Source organism: Elgaria multicarinata, chromosome 11 (assembly GCF_023053635.1).
Source record: "Elgaria multicarinata webbii isolate HBS135686 ecotype San Diego chromosome 11, rElgMul1.1.pri, whole genome shotgun sequence".
Classification (NCBI taxonomy): Eukaryota; Metazoa; Chordata; class Lepidosauria; order Squamata; family Anguidae; genus Elgaria; species Elgaria multicarinata.
The window spans coordinates 48,483,416-48,510,561 of NC_086181.1; the positions used below are offsets into that span (position 1 = coordinate 48,483,416).

At 59.7% G+C, this 27,146-nt stretch overlaps 3 protein-coding genes across 7 annotated transcripts in view; 2 read left to right on the forward strand and 1 right to left on the reverse strand.

The window, feature by feature from the left end:
• AP1S1 (adaptor related protein complex 1 subunit sigma 1) overlaps window positions 1-17,643 on the forward strand; it is a 235,158-nt gene extending 217,515 nt beyond the window's left edge. Inside the window, exons 1-5 of one of the 5 annotated variants that reach the window (XM_063137501.1) lie at window positions 11,387-11,406; window positions 12,914-13,092; window positions 15,422-15,530; window positions 16,387-16,530; window positions 17,364-17,643. In XM_063137501.1, coding sequence (XP_062993571.1) covers window positions 12,914-13,092; window positions 15,422-15,530; window positions 16,387-16,530; window positions 17,364-17,411 — 480 coding nt within the window. In that variant the 5' untranslated portion in view covers window positions 11,387-11,406 and the 3' untranslated portion in view covers window positions 17,412-17,643. The other 4 variants (XM_063137499.1, XM_063137503.1, XM_063137502.1 and 1 more) reach the window with 4 other exon arrangements.
• SERPINE1 (serpin family E member 1) lies at window positions 773-8,246 on the forward strand. The gene is made up of 9 exons (XM_063136503.1): window positions 773-838; window positions 1,551-1,819; window positions 3,839-4,072; window positions 4,806-5,000; window positions 5,401-5,599; window positions 5,800-5,900; window positions 6,419-6,505; window positions 7,215-7,298; window positions 8,209-8,246. The coding sequence occupies exons 2-9, from the start codon at window positions 1,552-1,554 to the stop codon at window positions 8,244-8,246; spliced, it is 1,206 nt and encodes a 401-aa protein (XP_062992573.1). The 5' UTR covers window positions 773-838; window position 1,551.
• Window positions 17,644-23,060: 5,417 nt separating the features above from the next.
• VGF (VGF nerve growth factor inducible) lies at window positions 23,061-24,890 on the reverse strand. The gene has a single exon (XM_063137624.1). It carries the CDS (start codon window positions 24,855-24,857, stop codon window positions 23,301-23,303), a length of 1,557 nt encoding a protein of 518 aa, XP_062993694.1. The 5' UTR covers window positions 24,858-24,890; the 3' UTR covers window positions 23,061-23,300.
• Between the last annotated feature and the right edge of the window lie 2,256 nt (window positions 24,891-27,146).

Genomic DNA, 27,146 nt, shown 5'->3' on the forward strand with positions numbered 1-27,146 from the left:
CTCTGCACCTCAGGAAGGCCCGGCCAGGCCCCTCGTGGCGCAGCTAGGGCTGGGCCTCAGGGACGAAACCAGGGGCCCCACCACCCAGGGGCTGTCCCGAGAGCAGCAGGTGATGTCGGCAGCACCGGGCCAGGACGGACACTGCCCCCTCGCTGCTTCTTTTGGTAAAGGTTTCGGGGTTTGGGGCTGGCCCGCGGGGCATGTCCCTGGGTCCAGAGGCCCACTTCGTGGCATGCGCTTGAACACCACATTTTTCCTTTTCTACAAAAGAGGCAAAAAGTGCCAAAGTAGCCATGATGGTAGCCATGAATTAAGGGGGTTTAAAAGGCAAAAGGACTGTGATTTATTCATTTAGGAATCCGGGTTGGCCAATGGTTTTGTTCCTTTGCGCTGACAAGTCAGGAATGCAGACGCAGCTGGGAAGCAGCAGTGATGAGGGGGCGCACATGGGGGGGGGAATGCGAGCTGTTTGCATCACGTGTCGTCCCCCCGAATCTGAGCCCCGACAGCCCCCCATAGCTCTCCGCCGAGGGCTGGGCTGGCTCTCTGCCCCGAGGAGCAGGCCCACGATTTCCGCGGAGGAGGAGGAGGCAGCGCGCGCGGGGGGGGGGGGGGGGCGTTGTTTGCCTCCTGGTCTCGGCCCGGGGGAGGGACCGCGGCCGGGGGGGCGGTGACTTCATCGCCGCTTCCTGTCCCAGCGGGCGGGTTGCGCATAAAAGGCGCGCTCGGGCGGCAGGAGGAGGCAGAAACAGAAGCAGCAGCGCCCGAACGGAGAGCCCCGCGCCTGCCTCACCGGAGCCGAACCAACCCACTCACCAGCCGACAAAACGCCAGCCGGGTAAGGGCCTCCCTCCTCGCCGATAGCCCGCCAAGAGCAGCACACGACAGGATGCACAGACACGTGTCTCGGTCGGACCTCGCACTGCCTCTTTCCCTTCCCGTCCCGGCTTGGGGGGTTCATGGTCCTTCCCGATACCACTTTAGACTTCCTCTAGAGCTAGGAACGGGGAAGACGCAGAGGCACAGGAGGTGTGACGTCCCATCTGCCCGGAGGGAGGGAGGGCAGCTCAACAGCCGCTTTCGTTCCTCGGAGTGCCAATTTGGGAGCCCACGCCTCACGGGAGAGTGAAGTTTCACCAAGGGGGGCGGGGTGGATGGGAGGAATCATAGAATCATAGAATAGCAGAGTTGGAAGGTGCCTACAAGGCCATCGAGTCCAACCCCCTGCTCAATGCAGGAATCCACCGTGAAGCATCCCTGACAGATGGTTGCTCTCGAAGCCTCAGAGGCCCGGGATCCATCTCGTCCAGCATTCTGCTCCCTCAGTGGCCAGCAGGTGCCCCCCCGCCCCACCCCCGTGGGAAGCCCACAAACGGGACCCAAGCGCAAGAGCAGCACCTTCTGCTCGCCCCCCCCCCCCCCGCATATGGCCATTGAGTCTTCCCGAGCCCCTGGTCCCTCCGGCCTCCTCCCAGGGAAGAGCCCCAGAATCCGCTTTTCCCAGTCTGTGGCATGGATTTGAACAAGGCCTCCTCCCTTTTCCTTGACAGGATGCTGCAGTTGCTGCCTTTCGTGGCTTTGGCCTGTGTGGCCCTTTCTCAGGCCGTGGCCCCCTCTCCTGGCCCCGGCGTGTCCCGCGTGTCCAGGCTCTCGACGGACTTTGGTGTGAAGGTTTTCCGGGAGGTGGCGAAGGCCTCCAAGGACGGGAACGTGGCCTTTTCCCCCTACGGCGTCACGTCCGTCGTGGCCATGCTGCAGATGGCAGCTGCCGGAGAGACACGGAGCCAGATCCAGAGAGCCATGGGATATGGCGTGAACGGTGAGGGATTGGGTCCCCTATAGATGTGGGTGGGCGTAAGGCACATGTGTGCGCCTCCTGCCCCGCTGCAAGTGCTGCTTGGCTGGGCCTTCTGGCTGCTGCTGGGGGCCGCCATCCGTGGCGCCCACCAGTGGAACGCTGGGGCTGTTACAGAGCCCAGGGCTTCCAGGCTGCTTGGAGTGGCCCAGCAGCCCCTTGACCCCCCCTTCTCTTCCCCCCTTCACTCATCGCCAGGGTGGGAAAGCGGCAAAGAGCATAAGGGGAGCCCTGGAGGTGGATCAGGCCCAAGGGGGCCTGTGTCCCATGTCCAGCATCCTGCTTGCTCTGGGCCAGCCGGCGGCCCCCATGGCAGCCCCCCACGTGGGACAGGAGGGCAGTGCTGGCACCCTCCGGCTCCTCCCAGCAGCCATGGGGCAAAGATCGAGCCATCCTGGCAAGCAGACATTGACGGACGTCTCCTCCTCGAATCCGTCCAACGCCGCCCAAGTGGGTGGCCATCGCTTCGTCTTGGGGTGGCCTGTTTCCATGGCTGTGTGGAGCAGTGCCTGCCCTGAGTCCCCTCCCACCAGCGCTTCTGTAGACGGCTCTGTCTTCTAGTCCTGCGAGAGACGGAGGAGAGCGGCTCTCGGTCCATTTCCTGCACATCGCGCGTAATTTGACGGGTGCTTCTCCCGTCCCCCTCCGTATGCTGTTCTTTGTGGGCTGACCAGGAGGGAAGGTGCTGCAACCTTCCCTCCTGGGGGAGCTGCTTTGCCCCACCCCCCGGTTTGTTCTGGTTGCCCCTTTCTGCACCTTCTCCAGCTCTGCAACGTCCTTTCTGAGGTGCAGGATCCCAGCGTGGCCTGGCTGTGTGTTTGTATAAGCACTGCATGATCTTGGCCGTTTCATTTTCAGCTCCTTTGCCCGTTCTTCACCACGGCTGAACACCATGCCGACCCTTTCACACGAGTTGCCTCCCCGCAGCTCCAAGAGCCCTTTCCTGGTCAACCACGGCCAATGCAGGCCCCATCGGCTGTGCCTGATAGGAGGGTGTTTTGCAACACTTCACAGTTGCCTTTTTGCTCTTTTAATGGTGGTGGTGGTGGTGATCGTGAAAGGTTTGACTGGGTGAGCCTGCAGTACAAAGGGGCACGTGGTGAAGGAGTGTTGTGAAGCGTTCCCGGTTCCGGAACATTCTTGTTCCATAGAAGCGATACCTCCAGCTCCGTAAAGGGGGTGGGGGGACTCCCGGGGCGAAGGTTGCTCCTGTGGGGTGGGGGGAGGAGGTAACAGTTTGTTTTCGGAAAAGAAAGACATTTGTCAGGAGAGGCTCTTCCTTGGTTTAGCTGCAACAGGCTGAGTGATCACCTGTTGATTGATCTGGCGGTGGTACCCAGTGCCGTCTCTGGCACAGCACAACCTCCGGGGATGCGCCCGTGGCGTTGCATGAGAAGCCCCGCAGGAGAGCCCGGCTTCTGCCTGTTTGACCCAGGCGGAAGGGGTGGCCTTTGGGCAGCTGGCCCCGGAGGGCACTGCCTGGGTCTCCTGGGCTGGCAGACCGCCTCTCCTCGCTGCCTTCTTCTCCTGTAAATCCGGCAATGCTGACCTGGGTGGCCAAGAATGTGTTGCCCTTCATCGTTGAATGGGGAGCTGGGAAGGGCATTTGAATTTCTGGACTTTTCTTCTTCTTCAACGACTTAAATGTCAGGGATCGATCATGCATGCAAGTTAAGAACTGAACTACAAATGCAACCACAACTGCCCTCCCTCACCCAAGATATTCCAAAATTGGACAAAAGCGGACGGGGTGTGTGTGGAGAGGTCTTGCCTGCAGTGCCATTTCGCCTGGCCCTGGCCCCGGGTCCAGGGAGGACGGCCTCCCTCTGACCTGAGTTTCTGCATGGAACACTAGCTTCCCCTCAGAAGGCACTTGTGCCCCCTCCTGCAGCCTTCGAATTGCTCCTGCCCTGGGTTTAAAATCCGGGGCTTAAATGAGAGGGGGGCCTGGCTGACGACCCCTCCCCTCCCTCCCCTTATTAGAATCGGGCGTCCCACGAGCCACACGGTGGCTGCAGAAGACGCTGACGGACCCCCGAAACAAGGACGTGGTGGACACGGCGGATGCCCTGTTCGTGCAGCGGGACCTGCCACTGGTCCCCGGGTTCATGCCGCGATTCCACCGGGTTTTCCGCCAGATGGTCAAGCAGGTGGACTTCACGGAGAGCGAGCGGGCACGCCACATCATCAACGCCTGGGTGGAGCAGCACACCAAGGGTGAGAAGCAGCCGGATTCCGGAGCAGGAGAGCTGAGCAGGGACCGGGCGCTAGAGGAGCGGTGCTTGGGAGGCAGGGACCCCCACCCCGCAAATCGTGGGCGGACTGAGGCTGTCTGTTGGGTCCGAGCAGGGGATGGTTGGAGCTGGGTGAGCTGGAGGGGAAGCAGCCCTCTTAAGGTGACAGATCTCAGATGTTCTGGACTTCAACTCCCATGAGCCCCTGCCAGCATGGGTGATGCCCTGCAATGCCGGGAGTGGGTCCAGAACCTCTGGCGATCTGCTGTCTTCTGACACCTGGTCTAGTTGGCCCAGCAGGGATGGCCGGGAAGGTCCCCTGGGATGTGTGGGGTGGGGAGCAGGGCTCCTACGCCAAGGCGAGACAGGGCTCACACTCCCGCCCACCCCCTGCAAGGGGAGGAGCCTCGGCCTGCAGCGTAGGAAGATCCGACGCTGCCTGATCCGGAGTCAGAGCTCTGCGGTCCCTCTGGCCCAGTCTTGTCGGCACTGACTGGCAGCAGTGACTCTCCCACCAGGGTGTCAGGCAGGAGTTTTCCCAGCCCTACCTGGAGATGCTGTCAGAGATCGAACCCGGGACCTTCTCCATGCCAAGCGGGGGCTCTGCTGCTGCTGCTGAGCCACAGCCCCTCCCTGGAAGTTGCTGGAAGGGAAGTGGAGCGCCAGGACTCCTGGGTTCCACCCCGCCCCCCACAGCACCCTGTCCCCTTTCACAGGCATGATCCGGGACTTCTTGGTGGAGGGGGCTCTGGACCAGATGACCCGCCTGGTGCTGCTGAACGCCATCCATTTCAAGGGCCTCTGGGACCTGCCCTTCCCGGCGGCTGCCACTCATCAGCGCCTCTTCCACAAGCAGGACGGCAGCACCGTCTCTGTCCCCATGATGGAGCAGACCAGCAAGTTCAACTACGGTGAGCAGCGGGCCCTGCGGAGGGAGGGGGTAGCACGGGGTTGCGGGCTGGGTCTCCTACCTGCCTATCGTGTCCCAGTGATAGTGTTTCCTTGAGCACGTGCAGAGTGCCTTTCTCTCAGTGCTGGGCCGGCTCAGCTGGGGTTGGGGTTAGAATCATAGAATAGCAGAGTTGGAAGGGGCCTAAAAGGCCATCGAGTCCAACCCCCTGCTCAAGGTTTTAAGGATGGTGGATTAGCATCTGGCGGGGGTGGGGGTGGCAGTGGACACACACACACCCCTTCCTATCTTAAAAACGAAGCCCTGGCTCTGACGGAAGGTGCGCAGGAGCGGGTGGCCTTATGCAGAGAAGGTGGGCTGCCTGGGGGCTCCTAACGCCTTTCTTTTCCTTCCATTTCTAGGGGAATTCTCCACCCCAGAAGGAGTGGAGTACGACGTCATTGAGCTGCCCTACCAGGGGGAAACGCTCAGCATGCTCATTGCCGCCCCCTTCAAAATGGACATGCCCCTCTCTGCCCTGACCGCTCTCATCGATGTGCAGCTGCTGGCCGAGTGGAAGCGCAACATGACGCGGGTGGTGCGGCTCCTGGTCCTGCCCAAGTAGGTGGCTCCCCCAGGGCAGGGAGGGGGGCAGCAGTCTGGGGAGCCTGGAGTCCCCCGGGACTGTGCCGGCCCCCTCTGCTTTCCACCCTGGGCCCCCTGGCAGGGAGCTCCATGCTGTGCATGCTCCCGGGGCGCTGGAGACCGACCCAGGCCGCCCTCTCATCTCGCGCCTGCTTTTCCTCCCTCCCTCTGTGCAGGTTCTCCCTGGAGAGTGAAGCCAACCTCCGCCGGCCCCTGGAAAGCTTGGGCATGAAAGACCTGTTTGATGCCAGCAGGGCCGATTTCAGCAGCCTCTCCGGTGAGTCCTCTGGGGAAACCCTTGGGCCGCCCCAGCCCTGGCTCCATGCATCTTGTGCCCTGTTCCCAGTGCATGTGCAGAGGCTCAGCCCTAGAACCTGTATTCAACTCCAGCGTAAAGCTCTGGAAGTAATGGCAAACCCGAAGGTGCCTTTGAGCATGGGCCGAGTGCCTTTCCCTTGCTACAGCCGATTCCCAGGTCTGACAGAGAGCTGCTTGGGGTGGCAGTGCTTTCGGGGGGTAGGGGCAGGCTCCCGTGCAACACCGCTGAGGATGCCGGGAGTTTTGCTCCACCCTGTCTGGCAGCGTTTTGAGGGCGTGTGCTCCTGGCGTGCCCCCCTGCAGTGGCTTTGCTCAGTCCCTCCCCCCATTCCCTCCGCCCTGGTCTTTTGCCTGCTTTTGCCAGGCACCCCCATCCCTCTATTTAGAAGATGCAGAGAATGAGGAGGCCAGTGGGAACACCTCTTGCTTTGTCCTGCACCCGCACCCCCGTCCCTCACAGCCTACTTTTCTTTCCAGACCAAGAGTCGCTCTTTGTGGCTCAGGCACTACAGAAGGTGAAGATCGACATTAACGAGAGTGGGACTGAGGCCTCCTCTGCCACAGGTGGGTACCACGGCTGGAGCAGAGCCTGGTGGATGCGTGGCCCCCTCCTAGCACACTCGCCACCAGTTGCCCTGCCTTCCCCCACCCTGGGACCGGCACACGCCCAGGCACACTCCTCCTCCTCTAACCATGCAATCCTAGAATCATAGAATAGCAGAGCTGGAAGGGACCTACAAGGCCATCGAGTCCAACCCCCTGCTCAATGCAGGAATCCACCCATAGAATCATAGAATAGCAGAATTGGACGTAAGGCCCTGGAGCTCAGTGGGACTTACTCCTGGGTCCGTGTGCATAGGATTGTGGCCTAAGGGTATTTGGAGGAGGAGAAATTCTTCCCTCTTCCTTGATCCAGGACAATGGCTGCCAACGGATGACTGACTTATTTTCTTTTTCTTGGAAAAGGCCGTATTGGCTATATTAATAAAGCCCAGCATGTATATCCGGTGTTTTGCCCTCGGAGGAGCACAGGGCAGGGCGGGGACTTGGGGTTCCCTTTCCACCGTGACACTCAAAACTTCCAGCAACATGCTAGATGGAAAAGGTGCCCGTTGTCTGGGTTCTCTTCTTCCAGTATAGCAGAGGATGGAGAGGTGGCGTGGCTGTGGGGTGGTGGGTTTTGAACCTATTAACACTTCAATCTGTTGTTCAGTGCCCCCCTCAGGCTTGCAGCCCTAGAAAACCCATCTCCTTTCCCCCTCTCTCTGTCCAGCTGCCATTGTCTACGCCCGCATGGCCCCCTTGGCGGTTGTGATGGACAGGCCTTTCCTCTTCGTTCTGCAGCACAACCCAACTGGTAAGACCTTCTTTGGCCATCTTGGGGCTCCTTTGCGGGCCCCATTCCCAGCCCCATAGAGTTTCTAGCCCATTCACTGTTGCCACCTGACCCGCTGCACAAAAGAGTGAATGTGCCAGATTTGCAGAGGCACAAATAGAAGCCAGGAGTCTTCGCTCTCCCTGCAGCCCCGGGTCTTTCCCAGAGAAACCATGCAGGGCTTAGCTTGAGATGGGGCCCTCAAGGCTATGCTCTGAAACCGCTTTCCAATGTCCGGGTCCATCCTTGAGCATGTGAAGAGGTCTCCTCATTATAAAATGAGCAAGCACCGCATGCAATCCAACAATTGAGCTTCATCATGGAGGATTGTCCTGGGTCTATCTGTTCCGCCCAGGTGTGAGCCCAAAGGCCAGCCCTGGCTGCAGGACCAAGGAGGGTCAGTTCTGGAATACGAGGTCACATACACAGCCTGCCCTGCTCCACGGGGTCTTAGCCTTTTTTAGAAGAAGTATGATAGCTCGAAAATCAACAGATGCACTTGTCCCCCGGTAACAAGGGGGAAACGTGACCTGCAGAATGTTTGCCAAACACCCAGGGGGGGAAATGGTGTCAGCCCCAACCCTGTCACTCAGTCACCCGGTGGGTTACTACTACTCCCATTTCTGCAAGGGTCCTGTCTCGTGTCTGCACTCACAGCTGCGCTGGGCATGCAGAGTGCAATGCTGCCGCCCTGTGGCTGGCTCTGGCATGACCTGGCCATAATTTTTCCGCAACGGGGAGAAGGGAATGCCGGCACAGGTCCTGGATTCCACCCCAGAGAACCACCCACTTCAGGGTCTGTTGCAGAAATCACAGGAGCCCTGCAGGAAGTTTACAAAGAATCTCGGTGCATCGCTCCTGACGGGCGTGTCTCCTTTTGCTCCCTTTGCAGGCAGCGTCCTCTTCATGGGCCAGGTGATGGAGCCCTGAGAAGCCCCCCTCCCTCCCTCCCTCGGTGGGAGCCTTGCCGGAGCTGGGGGAAGCTCCTCTTTTCCTCTCCTCCTGTATTCCTTTCCCCGAGACCCCTGGCCCTGGCCTCCCACCCTGCTGAGGAGTGCATGGTCGGGCCCAGCAGCCTCTTGCCCGGCGAAGCTTCTGCCGTTTCTTTGCCTGAGAAGAGAACCCTGCAGAGCTGCTCTCTGGGGGAACTGCACTGCTGAGAGATGACTTTACTGATACCCACTCCACCTACTACCACCGAAGTCTGGGAGAAGAAGCCACAACTGGCAACTAAAAAGCCTTCTGCAGAATATCACTCCCCAATAAAAGGCCCTGCGAGGACTCTTGGAGGCAACACACAGGGTGGCCGATAACCTCCGGATATCCCCTGGAGGAGGAAATGCCTGTGGCTGCCATGCTGAGCTGGGACCCTGCAGCCAGGCCTGGGGACTTCATAGAAAGCCTTTTGCATGTGATGTTTACACTGGAGGGGGCCAGGAAGCCGGCGTCTCCTCTTATGTGTGTGTTTGTGTTAAGGATGATAACAATTCCCTGTCCAGGGCTGCCCCCAGCTTCTGTTCCTCCACTGGGCATGAACAGATGGAGTATGGATCAGCACTATGGAAGTACATGGTGGGGCAGCCGACAGGCGGAAGGGCTAAAGGTCTCTTTTGTCTTCTTTTGCACTTCAAGGATATGTTGGGGCTGGTGATGATGGCACTATGCTTCCAGCCCAGCCCGACTTGTGTCTGAGGAATGGCAGCACCTCCAGCTCCATTAGATGCTTGGGCAAGAGGGTGGGAGGGGAGGGGAGAAGACTTCTCAAGAGGCTTAGCCCACCTGAGATTCACCCCCTCCCTTCCTTCTTAACAAACTCTGCCTGGGCCCCAGTGCCATCTCTCTGGACACATTTGCCTTAAATGCTACAGGGAGCCTGGAAGTTATTCTGCGCAAACACATTCCGCCCCAAAAGGGACATGAGTTGCGCAAGAGCAGAGGGGCAGGAGCCCTGGGGGGCAGGAGCCCTGGGGGGCAGGAGCCCTGGGGGGCTCTCCATGTGAAATGCGCCTGACTGGGCGGACGCTGGGCCTCTCAGGTGCCTTTGATTCTTTAGGCTGAGCTCTCGCATTTTTTAAAATGACTCACAAATATCGCCTGTCCCTTTGGCTGGGTTGAGTTCCCAGAACAATTTCTAGTTAATTGTAAAATGGCATCAGGACTGCTGAGCCAAGCAAATGTCTAAATAACTGCAGGCACAATGTGCGCAGTGTTTCAGCCAGAGGTCTTGGCTCTGCTCTCCGTAATCCCATTAGTCTCTGCTTTCGGGTCCCCATCCATGATACTGGAATATTGACCTCGGCTCCTTGGGTGTGGGTAGTTCTGCCTAAGTTCCTTGTTCCCATGAAGGGCAGGATCTAGACTGTCCGAAAACACAGTGGCCGGGATTTCTGCCTCTTGTCACACTGGAACTGGCCAGTTGGCGCAGTTTAGAGACAAGTCTATTATTTGCTGGAGTTCATCAACTGCCAACACTTCTAGTTTGTAAATGAGATTTAAGAAGAGTCATGTTGAGTTGCAGGCACCCAAGACCATCTGGCTATTCCTTCAGGTCGGATCCCAAGTGTGTGTGTGTGCACGCCCGTGAGCGTGAAAGAGAAGGGGGTTTCTACCCGTGGGTTGCTCTGAAGACCACTGCCCTCTTTATTTTATGGCCTGGGGGGTCAGTCTGTGCCTGGCACTTAAGGGACCCCTGCTGCTGCTGCTGCTGCCCTAAAAAACAGTATTTATAAAGAGAGATCTAATTTTATTCAGATATGTGGTTATTTTTTTTCACTTCCTTGCAGAAACTGTACAGAAATACGATTTTATATTTGTATACATAAATATTTTGATATGTTTACCCTTGATATGGAATAAAAACACTAAGACCATCCTGGCAGCTGCGTCGTTTGTATTACTTCCACTCTACCTGGCTGCAGGTGAAGCAGGACTGCCGTCAGGCGGGGGAACAAGCTGCCACTCAGGCCCTGGCTTCAGCCACCACCACAGCCCATGGAGCGCAGCTCATGCTGGCGGGCAGCTGGTGCTGGTGGGCAGCGAGTGGTGCAACGGCAACAGCCGTCTTTTCAGGGCCCGTACACCATAGCCTTCCTGGGGCACGTGGTGGGATTTGCCAAGGCATCCTCTGGGATGGGGGGGGGGAGGCAAGGAGAGCGGGTCAAGAAGCCTCAGACCCCCCCCACTTTGCCCTAGCCTACCCCCCCGGACGCTGAGGCCTGTTTGCTGCCCCTCCGTGTGTGTGTGTCTGTTGCAAGCCCCCTCCCTCAGAATGTCCTTCAAGAAGGATGCAGACAAGCTGGAGCGTGTTCAGAGGAGGGCAACCAGGATGATCAGGGGTCTGGAATCAAAGCCCTATGAAGAGAGATTGAAAGAACTGGGCATGTTTAGCCTGGAGAAGAGAAGATTGAGGGGAGACATGATAGCGCTCTTCAAATACTTGAAAGGTTGTCACACAGAGGAGGGCCAGGATCTCTTCTTGATCATCCCAGAGTGCAGGACACGGAATAATGGGCTCAAGTTACAGGAAGCCAGATTCCAGCTGGACATCAGGAAAAACTTCCTGACAGTTAGAGCAGTACGACAATGGAATCAGTTACCTTGGGAGGTTGTGGGCTCTCCCACACTAGAGGCCTTCAAGAGGCAGCTGGACAACTTTAGGGTGGATTCCTGCATTGAGCAGGAGGTTGGACTCGATGGCCTTGTAGGCCCCTTCCAACTTTACTATTCTATGATTCTACTACAGCTCCCATCACCCCCAGCCTGGTCCCCTTTTGGAAGCTCTTCTGCGCAGGACGGGAGGGGCGCGCTTCTCACCCCCCTCCAAGCATCCTGGTGGATGACGTCGGGTGAGCAGGCATCTCCCGCGTTGCCATGGCAGCCCCCGCTCGTCACGGAATCGGGCCCCGCCCACCAACTCGCTCAGCCAGCCTGGGGGCGCGCTCCCCGTTGCCCTGGCAACCGTCCCTGCCCTCGCCCCTCCTCCCGTTGCCCTGGTGAACGAGCGCCCGCCTATTTTGGCCCGTCCCGGAAGCGGGCGCCAGGCGCATGCGCGGCCATGGGAGGCGGGGCGCGGCCGGAGGCACCTGGGCAGGTTCGCGAGGAAGAGGAAGGAGGGGGAAGGAGGAAAGGCGCGGGAGCCAGCGGGCGGCCGGCGGACGGGGGCCCGCCAGGGACGCACTGCCGTCCTCGCCGCCGCCATGGTGAGCAGCCCCTGGGACTCCCCACGTGGCCCAGCCGCGGCCACTTTCGGCCCTGGGGGGGCCGGGGGGGGTCGGGAGGAGGAACAACCCTGGAAGCGAGCAGGGCACCCCCGAGCATGTGCAGAGCGCCGCCCAGCGTGAGTGGGTGGGGGGTCTCCGGCTGTTGCCGCCTGCTGGGCTCCGCTGCTCTCTCGCCCGCCCCGCTGCCCGCCCTGCCCGGCTGCCACGCGGCGCGTTTGGGCAGGAGGGAGCCGCGGCGGCCTTTGGCCCGAGGGGAGGGGGAGGGGGAGGGTTGCTGGCTGGCAGGCAATCGGGTCCGTCTCTCCCACCCCCGTCCGCTGGCAATCGGGCCCGTCTCTCCCACCCCCCGTCGCCCCCCGGGGTCCGCTTCGCAGCTCTGCTGGGCCGGGCAGCTCGGCCTTCCCGTCGTACATGGGCCGGGGGAGGGGCGAAGGGCAGTGGGGGCTGCTGAGGAGCCCTTGGTGTTCCCGAAAGCTCTGCCTGGGGCGGAGGCTTCCTTGGCCGAGAGCCCCACCCCACCCCCGGCTTCCCTGCCGGCTCCTCCCTCTGCCCCCCTCCTCGCATTTCAGCACCTGGGGGGGGGCGGGGGCGGGCAGTCGGTCTGCAGGGACATTGCAAAGCCCGCTGCGGTAGGTGGGTGGGGTTTAGCAGGGCCTGGGAGACTTAGCCCTTCCTGCTCCTCACCTGAGCCGCCCTCCTGGCTCACCTGTCGAGGCTTGTTTGCGACTGTCCTTCCCCTGGGATGAGCAAGAGAGGGCGGCTCAGCTTCACTCGCCCCCCTTCACCCCTCGCCATGGGAGAGTGGAGCAGGTACCTGACTCCTTGGGGGGGCGGGGAAGAAGCTTCCACCAGGACATGGTGGGAGACAGAGCTGAGCCTTCAGGGTGGGCTCTTGACAGGGGGTGGGGAGAGATCTGGGAGGCAGGGTCCCATCGGCAGGTGCGTGAGGCCCCATGAATCACAGTTTATATGTGGGGAGGGACAAAGGGACGACGGGCTCAGCTATAGGCCTGGGAGTCACAAACAGCCCCCCCTCCCCAGTGTTATTTTGGGTGGGGCGGAGAGAGCTACTGTTCCATTTTGCCCATAATCCAGCCTCTTCTATACTGGGGAGCCTTGGGTGTTCTTTTGGCGGCCCGGGGGGGGGGGGGGCTATGTTTGCATGTCTCTGCCCCTCCTTCTTTGGCCATCCTGGAAGGGGGTCATTCTGCAGCCTGTGGGTGCCTGGGGAGAACACCCAAGGCAGCCCCTCTCCCCACGCACACACACTTCCCAGGTCAGCTCCCAATGAAGCTCCGGGCCTGGTCCCGGCTGCCCTCACGAGCTCTGGGTGTCCTGACCTCCTCCATCGCCCCCCCGCCCCCTTCTGCCCTACAGATGCGGTTCATGCTCCTCTTTAGCCGGCAGGGGAAGCTACGCCTCCAGAAGTGGTACTTGGCCACGTCGGACCGGGACAAGAAGAAGATGGTGCGAGAGCTCATGCAGGTGGTGCTGGCCCGCAAGCCCAAGATGTGCAGCTTCCTGGAGTGGCGAGACCTCAAGGTGGTCTACAAAAGGTGCCTCCTCCTCCCCCCCCCACTTCTCACTCTCGTCTCTCCTGCCGTGCCCACCCCCCACCCTCCGCCTCCTTTCCCCAGGTTCTTTATTTTGCCAGTGCAATTTTACATGCTGTGCCCCACTTAAAACAATGTCTCCAGCGTGTTTATGGCAATATTTTTCAGAGCATGAGTAGCAAGCAAAGATTGAAAGGCCTGGGAAAGTGGAGCCTTCTCCGGGCACCGGGAAGACACCGGCAGAGGTGTCCAGCCGGCCTCCTGGGGAAGGAACGGCCCCAGCGGGGTGCCACCTCCCAGAGGGCCTCTCTGTTGCCGCCCACCTCACCTCTGATGGCAGGGACGCCTCAGCAAGGAGACACACCGGCCAGCTGACGTGGCAGGGGGCCTTCCCTCGGGCAGCCCTGCGGCAGGCTGCTGACCGCTCGGCTCCTCTTTTGGCAGCCCTGGAGCAAGAAGGGGCGGGGGCTCTGGCTGCCCCTCGGATGTAGACCTGAGATGGGGAGAGCATCGAGGCCTCCGTGGGGTGGGGGGAAGAGGAGGAGCCTTCCCCCGGGCCTCAAGGATGCAGGGCGACTCCAAGCCCCAAATGGCTTTTCTGAGGAAACGCTTTACGCTGCCTTGCTCTGACTGGCACAGGGGCAAAGAGGCTGCGTTTGCCCCCAGAGTGCCTGGTTCAGCGGCCGCCTCTGCCCATGAGCCCAGTAGAACTGGCCTTTGGAGGCCCCTTCCCTCAGCTGCACGGTGGGGCCATAACCCTGAGCCCTTTTCCAGGATTCTCCTAGGCAGTGTGAGGGGGGGGGGGGTGCTTGGAAGAGCCGGAGGGGTGCGCCAGGCCCTCCACTTCAGGCGTTCTCTGCCCTTAATGGGGTGGCCACGCGCCTGCTCTTCAAAGCCCAAAATGGCTGACCGGCAGACCGCCTTGCGCTCTCTCTGTAGACCCTGCAGAAGAATAAAGCACCCTATAAATAATAAAAAAGAGCTTCCTGGGAGGACTGGCCCGTTGCCAAGAGAAGGGCACGCCTCCTGGGCCATCCATGTGGCCAAGAGCACCTCCGGGCCGTGTGAGGGCCCAAGAGGCCGCCTCTGGCAGTGAAGGGGGAGGCCCAAGACTTTGTTTTGAAACCTGCCCAGGTGCCCACTAAAAATAGAAGGGAAAAACCTTGGGGCTGGTGGAGAGCCAGGGATAGATGTGTTTAGCCAGTGCTCTCTCTTTCTCTCTCTCTCTCTCTCTCTGTGTACACATGTGTGTGCGCCTGATTACTTTAACGTGGTGTGTGCTTTGCCTAAGTTTCATTTGTAGACGTGCTGTATGTGTTTTGTGTGTGATTTCCCTGGATTTTTGTGTTTGGGGTGGTGTGTGTGTTTGGCCTGGTTCTGTGGGTGGTGTACCTGTGTGTGTTTCTCTGGGCATTACTACTTTGCCCTCTGTAAAATGGGTGTTAGAACAGAAAACTGTGGGTCCAAAGGAGCAGGTCTTGTATGGGGGGACTTGGAGCACTCCTCTGCCTTCTGCATAGGCCCTGGGGCAGGTTATTCTTTTAGCTACACCAGTTTGCCTTCTGGGAAATGGGCGTTTTATGACTGGCCATTCCAACCAGCCGTGGCGGCAGCCCATTTGTGAGAAGAGTAGCAGCGTTCCTAGCAGCGTTCTGCAGACAACTTAACGAACTCTATAACAGCCCTGAGGAAGAGCGCAGTTTGCGTTCGAAACGTGTAGGCAGCACCTTGGCACTGTAAATAAACTTTTGTAAATATTTCGTTTTGAAGATTGCCTGGTTCTACCTTTGCCTTTGGCTTCTTTTTACTCCCCCACGGGGTTTTCCTTGCTTTTGCACATTTGTGAGAAGGCCAACAATATGCTCCCCACTTTCCAAATGTGCCCACTGGCCCCAGAAGATTGGGGAGTTCCGCTGTAGTGCATGTGGAAGCAGAGATGGGCAGGCGGGGGGCGGGGGCCGGGGGCTCTCAGCTCAGCTTGGCTTCTGTTCCAGGGGTGGGGGTGAATAGTGCTTGTGCCTCCGCCTTGCCTGGGGGTGGGCTGGGTGTCTACCCTGGTCAGCGTGACCTTCCCTGCCTCTGCTTTCTGCCACCTGCCCGGCCCGGCTTCTCTCCCCCTCTATGCCATCCTTTGATTTTGGGCTTCTCTGCAGCAAGGGGACATTCCCCTGCGAATCCATGAGCCTGCTGGGAATTCAGGGGCGGGGGCATTTTATGGCAGTCCCCGGCAGGGAAGGGGGGCTTTGGTTGACTGTTGTAAGGGCAGGGGGAAGAGGCGTGCTCCCTGGGTAGGTGGAGGCCCTGATCCCTTCCTTCTCCTTCCCCTGACCAGGTATGCCAGTTTGTACTTCTGCTGTGCCATCGAGGGACAAGACAATGAGCTCATCACCTTGGAACTCATCCATCGATATGTCGAACTGCTGGACAAATACTTTGGCAGTGTGAGTGGGCGAGCAAGTCCCGGCCGAAACGTTGCAGCCCTGGGCGTCTGCCTCAGGGTGACGGTGGCATTTACCCACCTTGCCCTTTCGTGCCTGAGGCCGATGTTTGGGCCCATGGCTCTGTATGTGTGTGGGGTGGGGGGGATGGGGGGATGCTTGTCCTGACCCTTCACTTCCAGTGCTAAGATGGCCCCAGTCCTGGGACACCTTGAAGGCAGGTGCCACATCTTCACCCCACCAGCAGGCCAGGCACAGGGGGCGGGGGCGGGGCTTCCAGTGCTCCTCTGCCCCACTTTTAGATCTGCCCTCGGCACCACTGGCAAACAGGCATTCTGCTACGGAGGCTGGCATCTGCCAAGCACTGCCCCCCCCCCCCCGGGGTGCGGTTGGGGTCTGGGAAGTAGAGGTTAAAGCCAGAGCTAATCGCTGTTGCATTAATTCTAACTTCTTAATCCCCACTTCCTTGACTGCCCACCCCCCCAGTGGGATAGCTGCCTGCTTCCATTGACTAAGCTGGCTCTGAGCTCACAGACACACACACATGCCGCCCTTATCCTGCCCATCGACTGTCATGAAATCCAGCTAAGTGTGGCTGCTAATTGGACTTAACGAGGTCTTGGCAGTCGCCCCAGTCTTTTCCTGCTAATGCCAGGGAGGGGCTTCCCTCCTCCATCATCATCATCATCATCATCTTCTCCCTGCCTAAACACAGGAAAAGCAGCCCAACTGGAGCTAGCTCTAAGAGCAGGGACCCGTGGGGTGAGGTGGGATGGGCCCCTGGCTTCCCCCGGGAATGTGTGTCAGAGGCCAGGACACGTGAACACCAGACCTTCTTCCTCTCTCCCCCCACCCCCAGGTGTGTGAGCTGGACATCATCTTCAACTTTGAGAAGGCCTACTTCATCCTGGATGAGTTCCTGATGGGGGGGGAGGTGCAGGACACCTCCAAGAAGAGCGTCCTGAAGGCCATTGAACAGGCGGACCTCTTGCAGGAGGTAGAGGTCCGTGGGGGCTGTGCATGCCCCCCCAGGGTGGGAATTGCCCTTCCTTCTGGTGTAGGCTGTGTCTCCTAGGGTTGGTGCCCAGAAGCTAGGGGGCTTTCAGCTCCTCTGTCCCATCCATCCATCCGCCCGTCCCTCCCCCTGCGTGTTTCTGTCTGTTGCTGCTGCTGCTGCAGTGGCATATTGGCTGGGAGGGAGGCTGTGAAGGCCCCCCCCCCCCCCGGCCGCCCCTGTTAAGACTGCTGGCCGTGGTACATCCAATGAGTCACTGGTGAGGAGGCTGCCTGTGTGCTCTCTCTCCCGTTGCAGTTGGCGTGGGCGACTCAGCCTCCAGCAGCAATGCTGTGTGAAAGTCTTTGTGGGGTGGGGAGGTGGGGAAGAGAAGCCACAGCTGTGTGTCGCCCCCTGCACAACGGGCGCCCCCTCCTTGGCATCCTGCTGGGCCCCTCTCAGCAGCCTCCCAAGCCTCCACACAGGCGCAGCCCCTCCTCTAGCCCCAAGGGAAGTGGGTCCCAGACATGCTCCTGAAGCATGTGCAGAGTGCCTGCTGCTCACAGCCGGCTCCCGCGGATATCTGCAAGTGGGAACTGTGGCTCTAGGGCAGAGGGTCTTTCGCCTCCGGTGTGAACAACCCCTCCGGATGAACCCTCTTAAGCCTGGAGCAGGTCTAGCTGAGTTCCTCTGGGCTCACCAGCCGCCTGGTGTGGACAGGAGTTTTCTCTTTTGGGGGTGGGGGAGGGGAGAAGGCAGCGGCTGTTGGGTGAGCTCCAGTTGGTAGCAGGGCCAGGTGTCTCGTCGCCCCCTCTGAATCTGTCTCTCTCTCTCTGCTGCAGGAGGATGAGTCACCCCGAAGCGTGCTGGAGGAGATGGGCCTGGCGTAGCGGATCGCCTCAGTGGATTTCAGGCCTTCTCCCCCCACTCTCTCCCCTCACTGCCACTTGCCCCCTTTCCTCCTGGTGCACAGGAGGCCCTGGGCTGCTGCCCCACAGGCTCCCCAGTCTGCCCCACTCAAGGGAACCCTGCTGTTCTGGGCTGCCAGGACCCATAAACTCTACTGTGTAAATACCGAACCCAACTCTATAGGGAGAGATGCACTTGAGCAATGCGGGGGGGGGGGGGGCGGGCAGCAGGGGGCGTCCGAGTCTGCTGGCAAAAGTGCTCACTGCCGGCATGCTAGGACTGCTGGGGTGGGTGGGTGGGGGAGGGGGGTTCCTTCGGCTCCACTCCACACCTTCCCCTTCATCTGCTCTGTTTTCCGTGCCCCCGCTCTCCTCCTATCCCCCCTCCAATCTATTCACACCAGCAACGTGGTTCTCCCTGCCACCTCCACACATGTGAGTCACCTGGGTAGCCGGTGACGGATCCCAGGATGAGGCCGTGGCGGCAGCTCAGCCCTTCCTGCCTCCTGTGGGGGGCTTTTGCCGCAGGCCGGGGTGGGGGTGGGGCTCCTGCGTGCACTCGGGGTCGAGGGAGCGCCCTACGATCACCAGCTGAACAGCAGCCCCCACCTGCAAGCTGCTGCCCTCTGAACTTGGGGGTCGGCCTGCCTGCGTGTATTCCTCCCACCCCCTCAGCCACCGCCCCGCTTCCTTAGGCATGATCCCTCCGGACCAAGAAACAGGTGTGTCGCCCCTATTTTTGGAATAAAGCGTGTGTGGAAGACCCTGGCCCGGCCGTGGTTCTTGTGCGCCTGCATCTGTCCATCCACCTCTTCAGGGAGGGACGGGAGGCTGCTTCCGTCACGTGCGCGTCGAGCCAGCAGTGCGCAGAAGCCCGGAGCGCTGTTCTGTTTTGGTGGAGAAGCAGGATCCGGGCTCCTCTGAGGTGGATGGCGGGGGCAGCGGGGGGCCCGACCCTGCACAGCCAGAGCGTCTGACTAGCTGCCCTGGGCGGGGAGGGAAGGAGGGGTCTGGTTGGCAGGCCAGCGACTTGGCTGTGGCTGCTGCTTTTTCGGGGGTGGAGGGGGGGGCAGCACGGACTCTTGCTTCTCCCATACTCGAGGCCATGGCTTGGAGAGGGGGGAGGTGCTGCTCAGCTGGTGGGGTCTTTAAGGGTTAGGGTAATGCCGATAATGCTTTAATACAAATTTCTGGTGCAGCCACACACAGAATACAGTGTACTGTTGGCATGGAGCTGGAAAAGGTACAGGAAAGGGTAACTCAAGTGATCAAAGGGCTGGAGCAACGCCCTGATCAGCGAAGTTGCCACGTCTGGGGCTTTTGAGCTGCTGAGGGTGGGATTATGATAAAGGGGTCTATAACTGATGTGGAAGATGCACACGGAACTTTTCTCCTTCCCAGCCCTAGAAGAAGTGGGATATTCAGGACAGATGGGATTATCAATGGCTACTAGTCCTGATGGCTACTATGCCAACCGGCTGGACATCAGAAAAAACGTCCCGACTCCATGACCTAGGGAGGCTTGTGGGCTCTCCCACCCTGGAGGCCTTCAAGAGGCACCTGGACAGCTGCCTCTCAGGGATGCTGTAGGGTGGATTCCTGCATTGAGCAGGGGGTTGGACTAGATGGTCTTCGAGACCCCTTCCAACTCTACTATTCTAAGAACTCCAGGCAGTATGCTCATGTACACAGTTGCTGGGGAACATGGGTGGGAGGGTGCTGTTGCAACTGCATCCTGCTTGTGGGTCCCTGGTCGACAGCTGGTTGGCCACTGACTGAACGCTAGATGGACCCTTGGCTCTTCTCATGTTCTTCAAGTCCTTCACATGCAGCACGTAGTCAACCTTTGAGTGACAAACGGGGTTTTTCTTGGGGGGGGGGGCTTTTAAAGGGGATTAGACACCTTCATGGGTGATGAGGCTTTTGATGGCTCCTCTATGTGCTCCGTCCCACAGCCGGGCAGCAGGAAGCTTCTGTTTGCCAGTTGTTCTTGGGGGGGGGGGGCTCCCGTGGGACCCCCTGCCCCGGGTGCGGGCATTGCTTCTGTGCGTCTGGTCAATCGCTCCGTGCTGGTGTGGCAAGAGCGGGAACAGCGCTCCTCCCTTTGGCGGGAGTTCGCTTGGCTAGGCGATCAGAACAACAACGCCTGTATCCGCCCCGCCCGGCCAGCTGCCTGTGTTTCGTGCCCTGCCCCGCAAATCGCCGTGGCTCCAAAGCGGGGGCCCGGCCGGCAGCCTCGGCCCTCGCGCCCCGGCCCTCCCTTCGTGCGAGGAGGGGGCTCCCTCCCATGCCAACTCCGCCTCGGCCGGCTGCCCTCCCTGCCCCGGCTAAAGACCCACGGGGGGCGGGCGCCGCCGGTCCCCCTCCCGCCCCCGCGGCTTCGTCCGCCCCTGAAAGGCCAGCCTGGGGAACCCCGTCCGCGGCCTTCTCCGCCCCTCTCCAGGCGCACCGGGCCGGGCCGAGGGCCGCGGAGAAGGAGGCGCCGCCCGCGGAGTCCTTCTTGGTCGCCAGGACGGAGCCCCCACCACGCGCCGCCGCCGCCGACCTGGGAGGGGCACCTCCGCCTGCGGGGCCGCAGTTGGGCGTGCCGGGTAGGCCCCCTCCGGTCCGCGCCCCGCCCGCCGCCGTCTGCCTGCCACCTCCAGTTTTGCGATGACGGCGCCCCCGGGGCCTGGGTAGCTTAAAGGTTCGGGGAGGGGGGGCACCAAAAAAGTAGCGGGGCAGGTCATCGGGTTTGCTGAACGTCTAAAAACATTGTAAACTTTTTTAAAAAAATGCTTTGTGATTTGGGGGGGGGGCAAGCCCCCTGGAGCCCCTTGGCTGCAGGCCTGGATAGGTCCCTAGTGGGAGGCTCCTGCCGGTCACCTCCTGGTGCTCGCAGGGGGCAATGCGGCAGTCGGGTCCAGGAGTGCTTGGAGCTGGGGGTGGGTGGGTCAGAAAGCCAGCCGGACCCTCTCCCCAGAGCTAAAGCCATGAAGGCCCCAGATGTGTGCGCGGAGGGGGGGTGAGCATGTGTGCACAATCGTGGCTTCTTGCGAGTGATGTGTGACTTTGTGAAGAGTCCTGCGTTTCCTCCTCCTCTTCTTCCTTGCTTTGGCCTAAAGGTGCCCTTCCTCTTGGTGTGTGTGGGCTGACATAGTGGCCACTCTGCACATGCTCAGAGACAGCTCTTGTGAACTCACGCTAGCACCAGAAGCAGCATGCTGAGTCTCCCCCCACCTCCATTGTCAGTTCTCTGTTAATGCCTCTATGATGGTGGTCCTCAACTGGTCCAGACCCAAGGCCTGCCTCGTACTCCCCACCTGCCACGTGGGGCCCGCGTTCATCATTTCTCCATGCCCAACGTGGCAGCAACAGCTTTGCCGCGACCCATCTGGACTGATCTCGCGACCACTTTGGGGTCACGGCCCACCAGGTGAAGACCACTGCTCTATGGTGATGGTGGGAATGCAAAGCTTCACAGGGGGTCGGGTCCTAATCTGGGTGAAGCCCACCAGATCTGTAAATAATGAGAGTAACTCGTAATAAAATAGTTGCTTTTATTTCTTAGCAAAACTAGTAATTCCACATGCTATTTACAACAGGCCAAACACGTTTTTATTTCAAGTACAACAAATGGATCAGGACATTGAAACAACTTTATTTTATTTTTTTACAGGACTGGACGTCACAAAGCGAAGAAACTCGCACACTTTGGGACTGATGTCAGTGGGAAAAATTGGAGCACGTGCAAACGGCTGCCGTCCCAGCTCCCTCGCTTGCCCTCCGGTGTCCCCTCGGGTGGATGCCTCAGAGATGCAGCGTTGGATGGTTGTGAACTTACACAAGTAGGTGTAATAGAGCATGCTCAAGCCCACCTCCCCACCCCTTGGGGGGTCCTTTGCGTCTGGGTGCAGAATGCGAGCAAGGAGCGGGCCGTTTCCGAATGCTCGTCGCCGGCAAGGATGACCTCAGGGAAGAGACAGGTGATGTGGAGCAGAGTAAGGCCATTTGGTAAGGAACCTTCTCCCCCTTTCTGCTTGGTCTCTGGTGATGGATAGCCACCAGCAAAGAAAGCTGAATTCTGGACAACTCTCCAAGGTGTGAACCTGTGTGTGTGTGTGTGTGTGTGTGTGTGTGTGTGTGTGTGAGAGAGAGAGAGAGAGAGAGAGAGAGAGAGAGAGAAGAGACAAGACACCAGGGAAGGAAGTAGTCTCAGTCTCTCTCTCTCTGGAAATGAGCTTGTTTCTCACTTGACTTTGAAGGTGGGCAGAGGAGCAAAGCCTGAAGAAGCATGGCCTTAAGCAGCAACCCCATCCTCACCCTCACCCCACCCCACCCCATGCCCATTACAGAAATCTAGCAGCAGGGGCTGGAGAATGCACCAGCCTGTTTTAAACATCGCCTTAAAATGTTGTTTTACCTCTAGCCCCGTTCCTTATATTACTTTGTCAGCTAAACTGAAAAAAGCAGGCTTGAATGGGATAATTTCTGGATGTATCTCAAGGATACTGGTTAATGGTATTAATTTGTATCTTTCACCCCTCCTTGGAATATTTAAGAGGAAAAGATGCCACCTTGTGGTTTGTTAGGTCAGGGGTGGGCAGAAAGTAGATCTCCTGATTTTTTAATTCCCACATTCTTGACCATTGGCCATGTGTCCGGGGCTGATGGGAGTCCAATACACCTGGAGATCTACCTTCCTTAAGTGGTCTTGAATCTCCATATGTGTTTGACTTGAATGGAGCTTAAGGCCAGGATGAGAAAAGTATCTGCTGTGTCTGACTTCCAGGTTCTGTGCTATCACCTGTAGCTTTTTCCCTTTAGCATTTGGCAGGATAAACACTGAAATAGTATGAATAGTTAACTCTTTGGTCTGTCCCTTTGGACCCCAATCTGGATGTGTGCTTCGAAGGAGCATTTGATCCTAAATGTGATCCAGCCAACCCGGACTATTCTTTGGCCCAAAGCCTGGATGGACTGTTTGCCCTTTAAAGTACAGATAACGGGACGGTTATTTCTCTCTCTAGCAATGTGGCACTTTTGTTGTGCTCAGAGCAACAATCTAGGTGGTTCTGCTGCTGTTCTACTCATGTTGCAGGATCAGGCTCTTCAGGGAAGTCTGTGTGATTTATACTTTCTCACACGGCTGAGCTTCAGAAGGCCAAACAAAAGTAATTTTGAATGCGGTCAGGAAAGGCCAAGTGGGTTTGGGTTTGTTGGGGTGTTTATATTCAGCACCCGCTGGTGGTCCTGAGCTACTTGGGGACGTGGGACATTTCCTCATTAATCCCCCTCACCTTTTCTGAGACGCCACCCTGGGTGTCCTATCAAACTGTGCTTTCTTGGGTTGTTTCAACAGGGGTGCTTGGAGGCTAGGGCCATTGGGCTTTCCCTTTTCTTTTTTGCTTGGATGTCTCTAAGGATCGTGGCAACTGACTTCCGTATCTGAGGTTGCCCCTAGCAAGGAGGAAGGGCCAGGCTGAAACGATGTGCTCCGGCGTGCCGTCCTTTCACTAAGGCCAGTTGCTGTGCATTCTTTCCCACAGCTGCTGCTGCTGCTGCCGCCAGTGGGTTGAGAGCCAGAAAGGGCTCCTTCTTGAGGACGGGATGTTCCTCCCGGGAAGTCGCTTGGAACAACTGTGCGTCGAGGGCAGCCGCCTGAGGTCCAGGAGATGGGGATGGGATGGGGGGCAGGAGGTTTTACTTTCCTGATGGTGAGAAGGCAACCGGGTTGCACCTGGACATCCTCTGTGGAGGCCTTTCACTAGGTGGGGAGGCTTTGTTCTCCTGACTCATGCAAGAACCTGAAGTCATGTCAGAAACACGGTGAGTGGCCAAGTTTCTTTGGGTGGGGAAAGGAGTGAGAAGGGGAGACGGCAGCTGCCACGTTCACTGGAAAGCTTTGGGATGCTTCATCAGCACACTCTCAATGTAGCTCTCCAGCACCTCATCACGGTCCTGGCTGGCGTCGTAATAGTCGTCCCTCGGCACCATGGGCCCAGGCAGGTGGCGGTAGTGGTGGTAGACCGGAGGATGGAAAGTCCAGGGGTTGATGTAATTGGAGACCTTGCCCTTGCTGCTCCGGTTGCTGCTGCTGCTGCTGCTGCTGACACTGGGCTTGGCTCGGAACCACTTGGGCGCGGGATACTCGTTGCCTTTCAAGACCTCGTTCCAGGAGGCCTCGTCCTGCTTTGGGAGGTGGTGGTAGGGCTGGTAGGCAGGCGGGTAGTAGGGCTTTGGGATGAGCCTGGGGCCTTGCGGGAGGGCAGCACGAGGCGGGGCCTTCTTGGGCTTGTGGCGGGGCGGGGCTGCCAGGGGCTGGCTCTTGCTGCTGGGCTCCGGCAGGTCCTCTTTCTTCTTCTTCTCCACGTCATTGATGATGTCGATGACGTCGTCAGCCGGCAGGTGCAGCTTGCTGGAGAGCTCGATCAAGCGGTCGATGGTGCTGGGGTCGATGTCGTTGTCCTCCTCTCCCTCCTCCTCTTCCTCCTCCGGCACCTCGTTGGAGCGCTTGTCTTCAGCCACGTTGCTCTCCTCGTCCTCAAAGAGGAGGGGGCTCCCTTTGGCGCCCTCTTCCTCGGACTCCTCCTGGGTGCTGGCGCCTTGCCGCCCCTCCTCTCCGTCCCCCCCGTCCTTCAGCAGGTACTGGAGGAGCAGGTCCGAGGCCATGTCCGCCAGGCGCTCCTCCTCTGCCGCAGCCCGGCGCGCCTCCTCGGCCTGCCTCCGGCTCTCGGCCAGCTCCTCGTAGCGCCGCTGCAGGAGCTGGTGCTCCAGGTGCTGCTGCTGCTTCAGCTTCCGGGCCCCCGCCCAGGGCTCGGTGGAGGTGGAGGCGGGGGCCTTGCGCTTGCTGTGTGCCTTCAGGTGCTCGTACTCTTCCAGCTCCTGGAGCACATCACCGCCTGGGGGGCTTTCCGGGGGGCCTGCCTGGGAGTCCCGAGAGGGCTCCTCCCGCTTGGCCGTGGGCCTGTAATGCTGCAGGTCCTGCAGCAGGGCCTGCAAGGTCTCCATCTCCCGCAGGTCGAAGGTCTGCTCTTCGGGTTGGCTCTCTCCCTCCTGCGCCTCGTGGGGGGAGCTTGCGCCGTTGCCGGCTTTCCAGTCTTCCTGCTCCCTCTCTGGCTGTACCTCAGAGCTGCTGGTCTCACTCCGGACCCGCTCCTCGTTGGCGCTGGGTTTGGGGCTCAGCTGCTGGCCACTGGGCTTCTTGGCCTCTGGCTGAAGGGCTTGCAGGAGGATCGTTGCCAAGGCCTTGGGGTCCACGTCTTGGAAGAGGTCCAAGTCTCCACTGTCCTTCTGGGCTGCTGCTACTGGGCCCGTTTCTAGCAACGAGCGGACCTGGATCTCATTAGCAGGCACGCTAGGAGCCTTGGGGACAGCTTGGCCTGGGGGGGTGTTCTCCCCAGCCCCCAGGGAGAGGGGTGCAGCTGCCACACGGAGATGACCCTGCATCAGGAGGCAAAGGGACAGGAGCCACGCAGCTCGGTGGAGGTGCCGGGGCCAAAGCATCATGCCGCACGTTGTGAGGTGCTGTGTGGGGAGACAAAAAAAAGGGATGTCAGAGCTGGGGGTCCAAGGAGCCACATGCGCGCTGGACCTCGGAGGAGCCAAAGCCCACCCCTGCAACCCCAAACCCTCCAAGGTGGGGGCAAGAAAGGCACCTTTTGTCTCAGGAGCTAGGGCAGCTCTGAATGGCACCCCGTGCGGGCACTCTCGACCAGGTCAGAAGCAACCTGCTCCTTTTTATGCCCTCACGTGCTCTGGGGCTGAGCCCTTCCCTTGGAACAGCTTCTGCTCAACCCCAGAATATACGCAGCAGGAGGGCCTCCCCTTCCATGCCCACATCTCATTTGTACCACACATGGCCTGCCCCCCCCCTCCCCAGGACCCAGCCAACAGGCGTTGCTGCCCGGAGCCATTCCCACCATCACGGTGAAATGGCGCTGGCTGTGTTTGACGTCCATCAGGGGCTGGGTGAAGCCTCACGTCAGGTTCCTGGATCATAGTATTCTCCTTGCAGGGCTGCCTGCCAGCAAACCACGCACATGGCCCTGGCTGGCAAAATGTCTTTCATGCGCACACACTCCCGGGAACTGACAATGGAAAACACTGCCTCAGCGTCTCATGCGCTGCTCAACGGGACAGACAGAGGATGCTGAAAGGCACCGGAGGAGACTCCGTTCATGCTCATGCATCCCCATGGGGTTAGGTGTGTTCAGCGCAAGCCCAGCGGTTTGGCTCCAGTGTGCTCACGCCCCTGGCTCCCTCCCTCCCTCCTTGCATTCTCTGCTTGGGTGTGGGGGGTGGGATGCCATTTGCTTGAGATGAATTTAAAATCAACATTATTGTTAATATGTTGCTATCGTGTCTGTTCCACCAAGCCCATGCATGGCAGCTCTTTCATCGGAATCTTGTGGTGGGAGAGAAGTTGTGTGTGTGTGTGTGTGTGTGTGTGTGTGTAGGCTTAACCCACACACACGGGCTGTCCTCATTTCGTGGAGGGGGGGGTCTCTTCCTTGCTACTGAGTTTAAATGGAACGTATGGGATCTTTTTGTCTGTCCTTCCCTCCCACCCCAAGTTGTTGTGGAACAAAGAAGCCCCTGCCTCCTTCGTCCTCCCCCCAGCAGCCCACCCATCCACTCATTTATCTTCCAGCAGCAGCTCAATGGCATAACTGGTCATTTGGAAAGGAAGACAGAGCAGAGCGGAGCCTTTTTCTCCTACCAAAGCTGGAGCGAAGTACCTGCTACCCCCCCCCCCCCGCTCTCTGCAGTCCCCACACCCACCGCCCACACAGGCAGGGGAAGGATTGGCAGCTTTAGTCGCCTCCTCCCCAAGACCCCCTTTGGCAGTCCGATGCGTCTCCCCCCCCCCCCCCCGCGTTCCTCCGAGTCACCGCGGTTAAACAAGCCAAGCTCATCTCCTCGACGCCCCCGTGAGCGCCGCCCCCACCCCCAAAGGGCTAGTTTTCAGCTCCTCTACAGAATCTGGCCCCACCCCGATTTAAAGAGGTCTTTCGCAGCACCCCCGTTTCCGCCTTATTAATGTGTGCCCTCTCTCACCCACCCGCCCAGCCCACCGGCACTGCCCCCCCGCCCACGGCACCGCACCCCAAACTGAGAGAAACACGCAGCCTCGGCTGTGGAGCTGCGCGGTAAGGCAACGCCGGATGCTGCCCGCTCCTCTGAGGAAAGGGGCCCCTTGAGCGCCCTCCTGGGCGCGATGGTTCTTCAGACCCGAGGCAGCGGAGGTCCCCCCCCCGAAGGCCCCCCACACACCCGTGCCCGCCTCCTGCCGTTTCAGCCCCCTTCCCCCTTCCCTCCCGCAGCGGGGTTTCCCTCCCCCACCCCCGCCCGAGTAAGACGCCACTGCTCGTCCCTCTGCGGGAACGCCTTTGCCTAGGGAAGGGAAGCCCCGGCCGACGGGCTCTTTCCCGCCCCGCCAGCAGCGGGCTCGTCGTGCCCACTCCCTGCCCGCCTGCTACTGCTGCAGCCGAGCTGGGCGAGGAGGGAGGGGGCTTCGCTTTCTCCCGCCCTTGTCTTGGGAAGGGTTCCCCCACCCCGCCCTGCACTGCTCCTGTGGGGTTACCGGCTGCGGGCCTCTGGTCCGCCGCACCGCTTTATCGGCTGGCCGGTCTGTCGCTGCGTCTCCGCCCGGGCGCCGCTCGCTGGGCTGGGCTGGGCTGGCGTGGCGTTCAGCACCTTGGACAGCGGCTGGGCTGGGCGGCCGCTGCTTTTGTA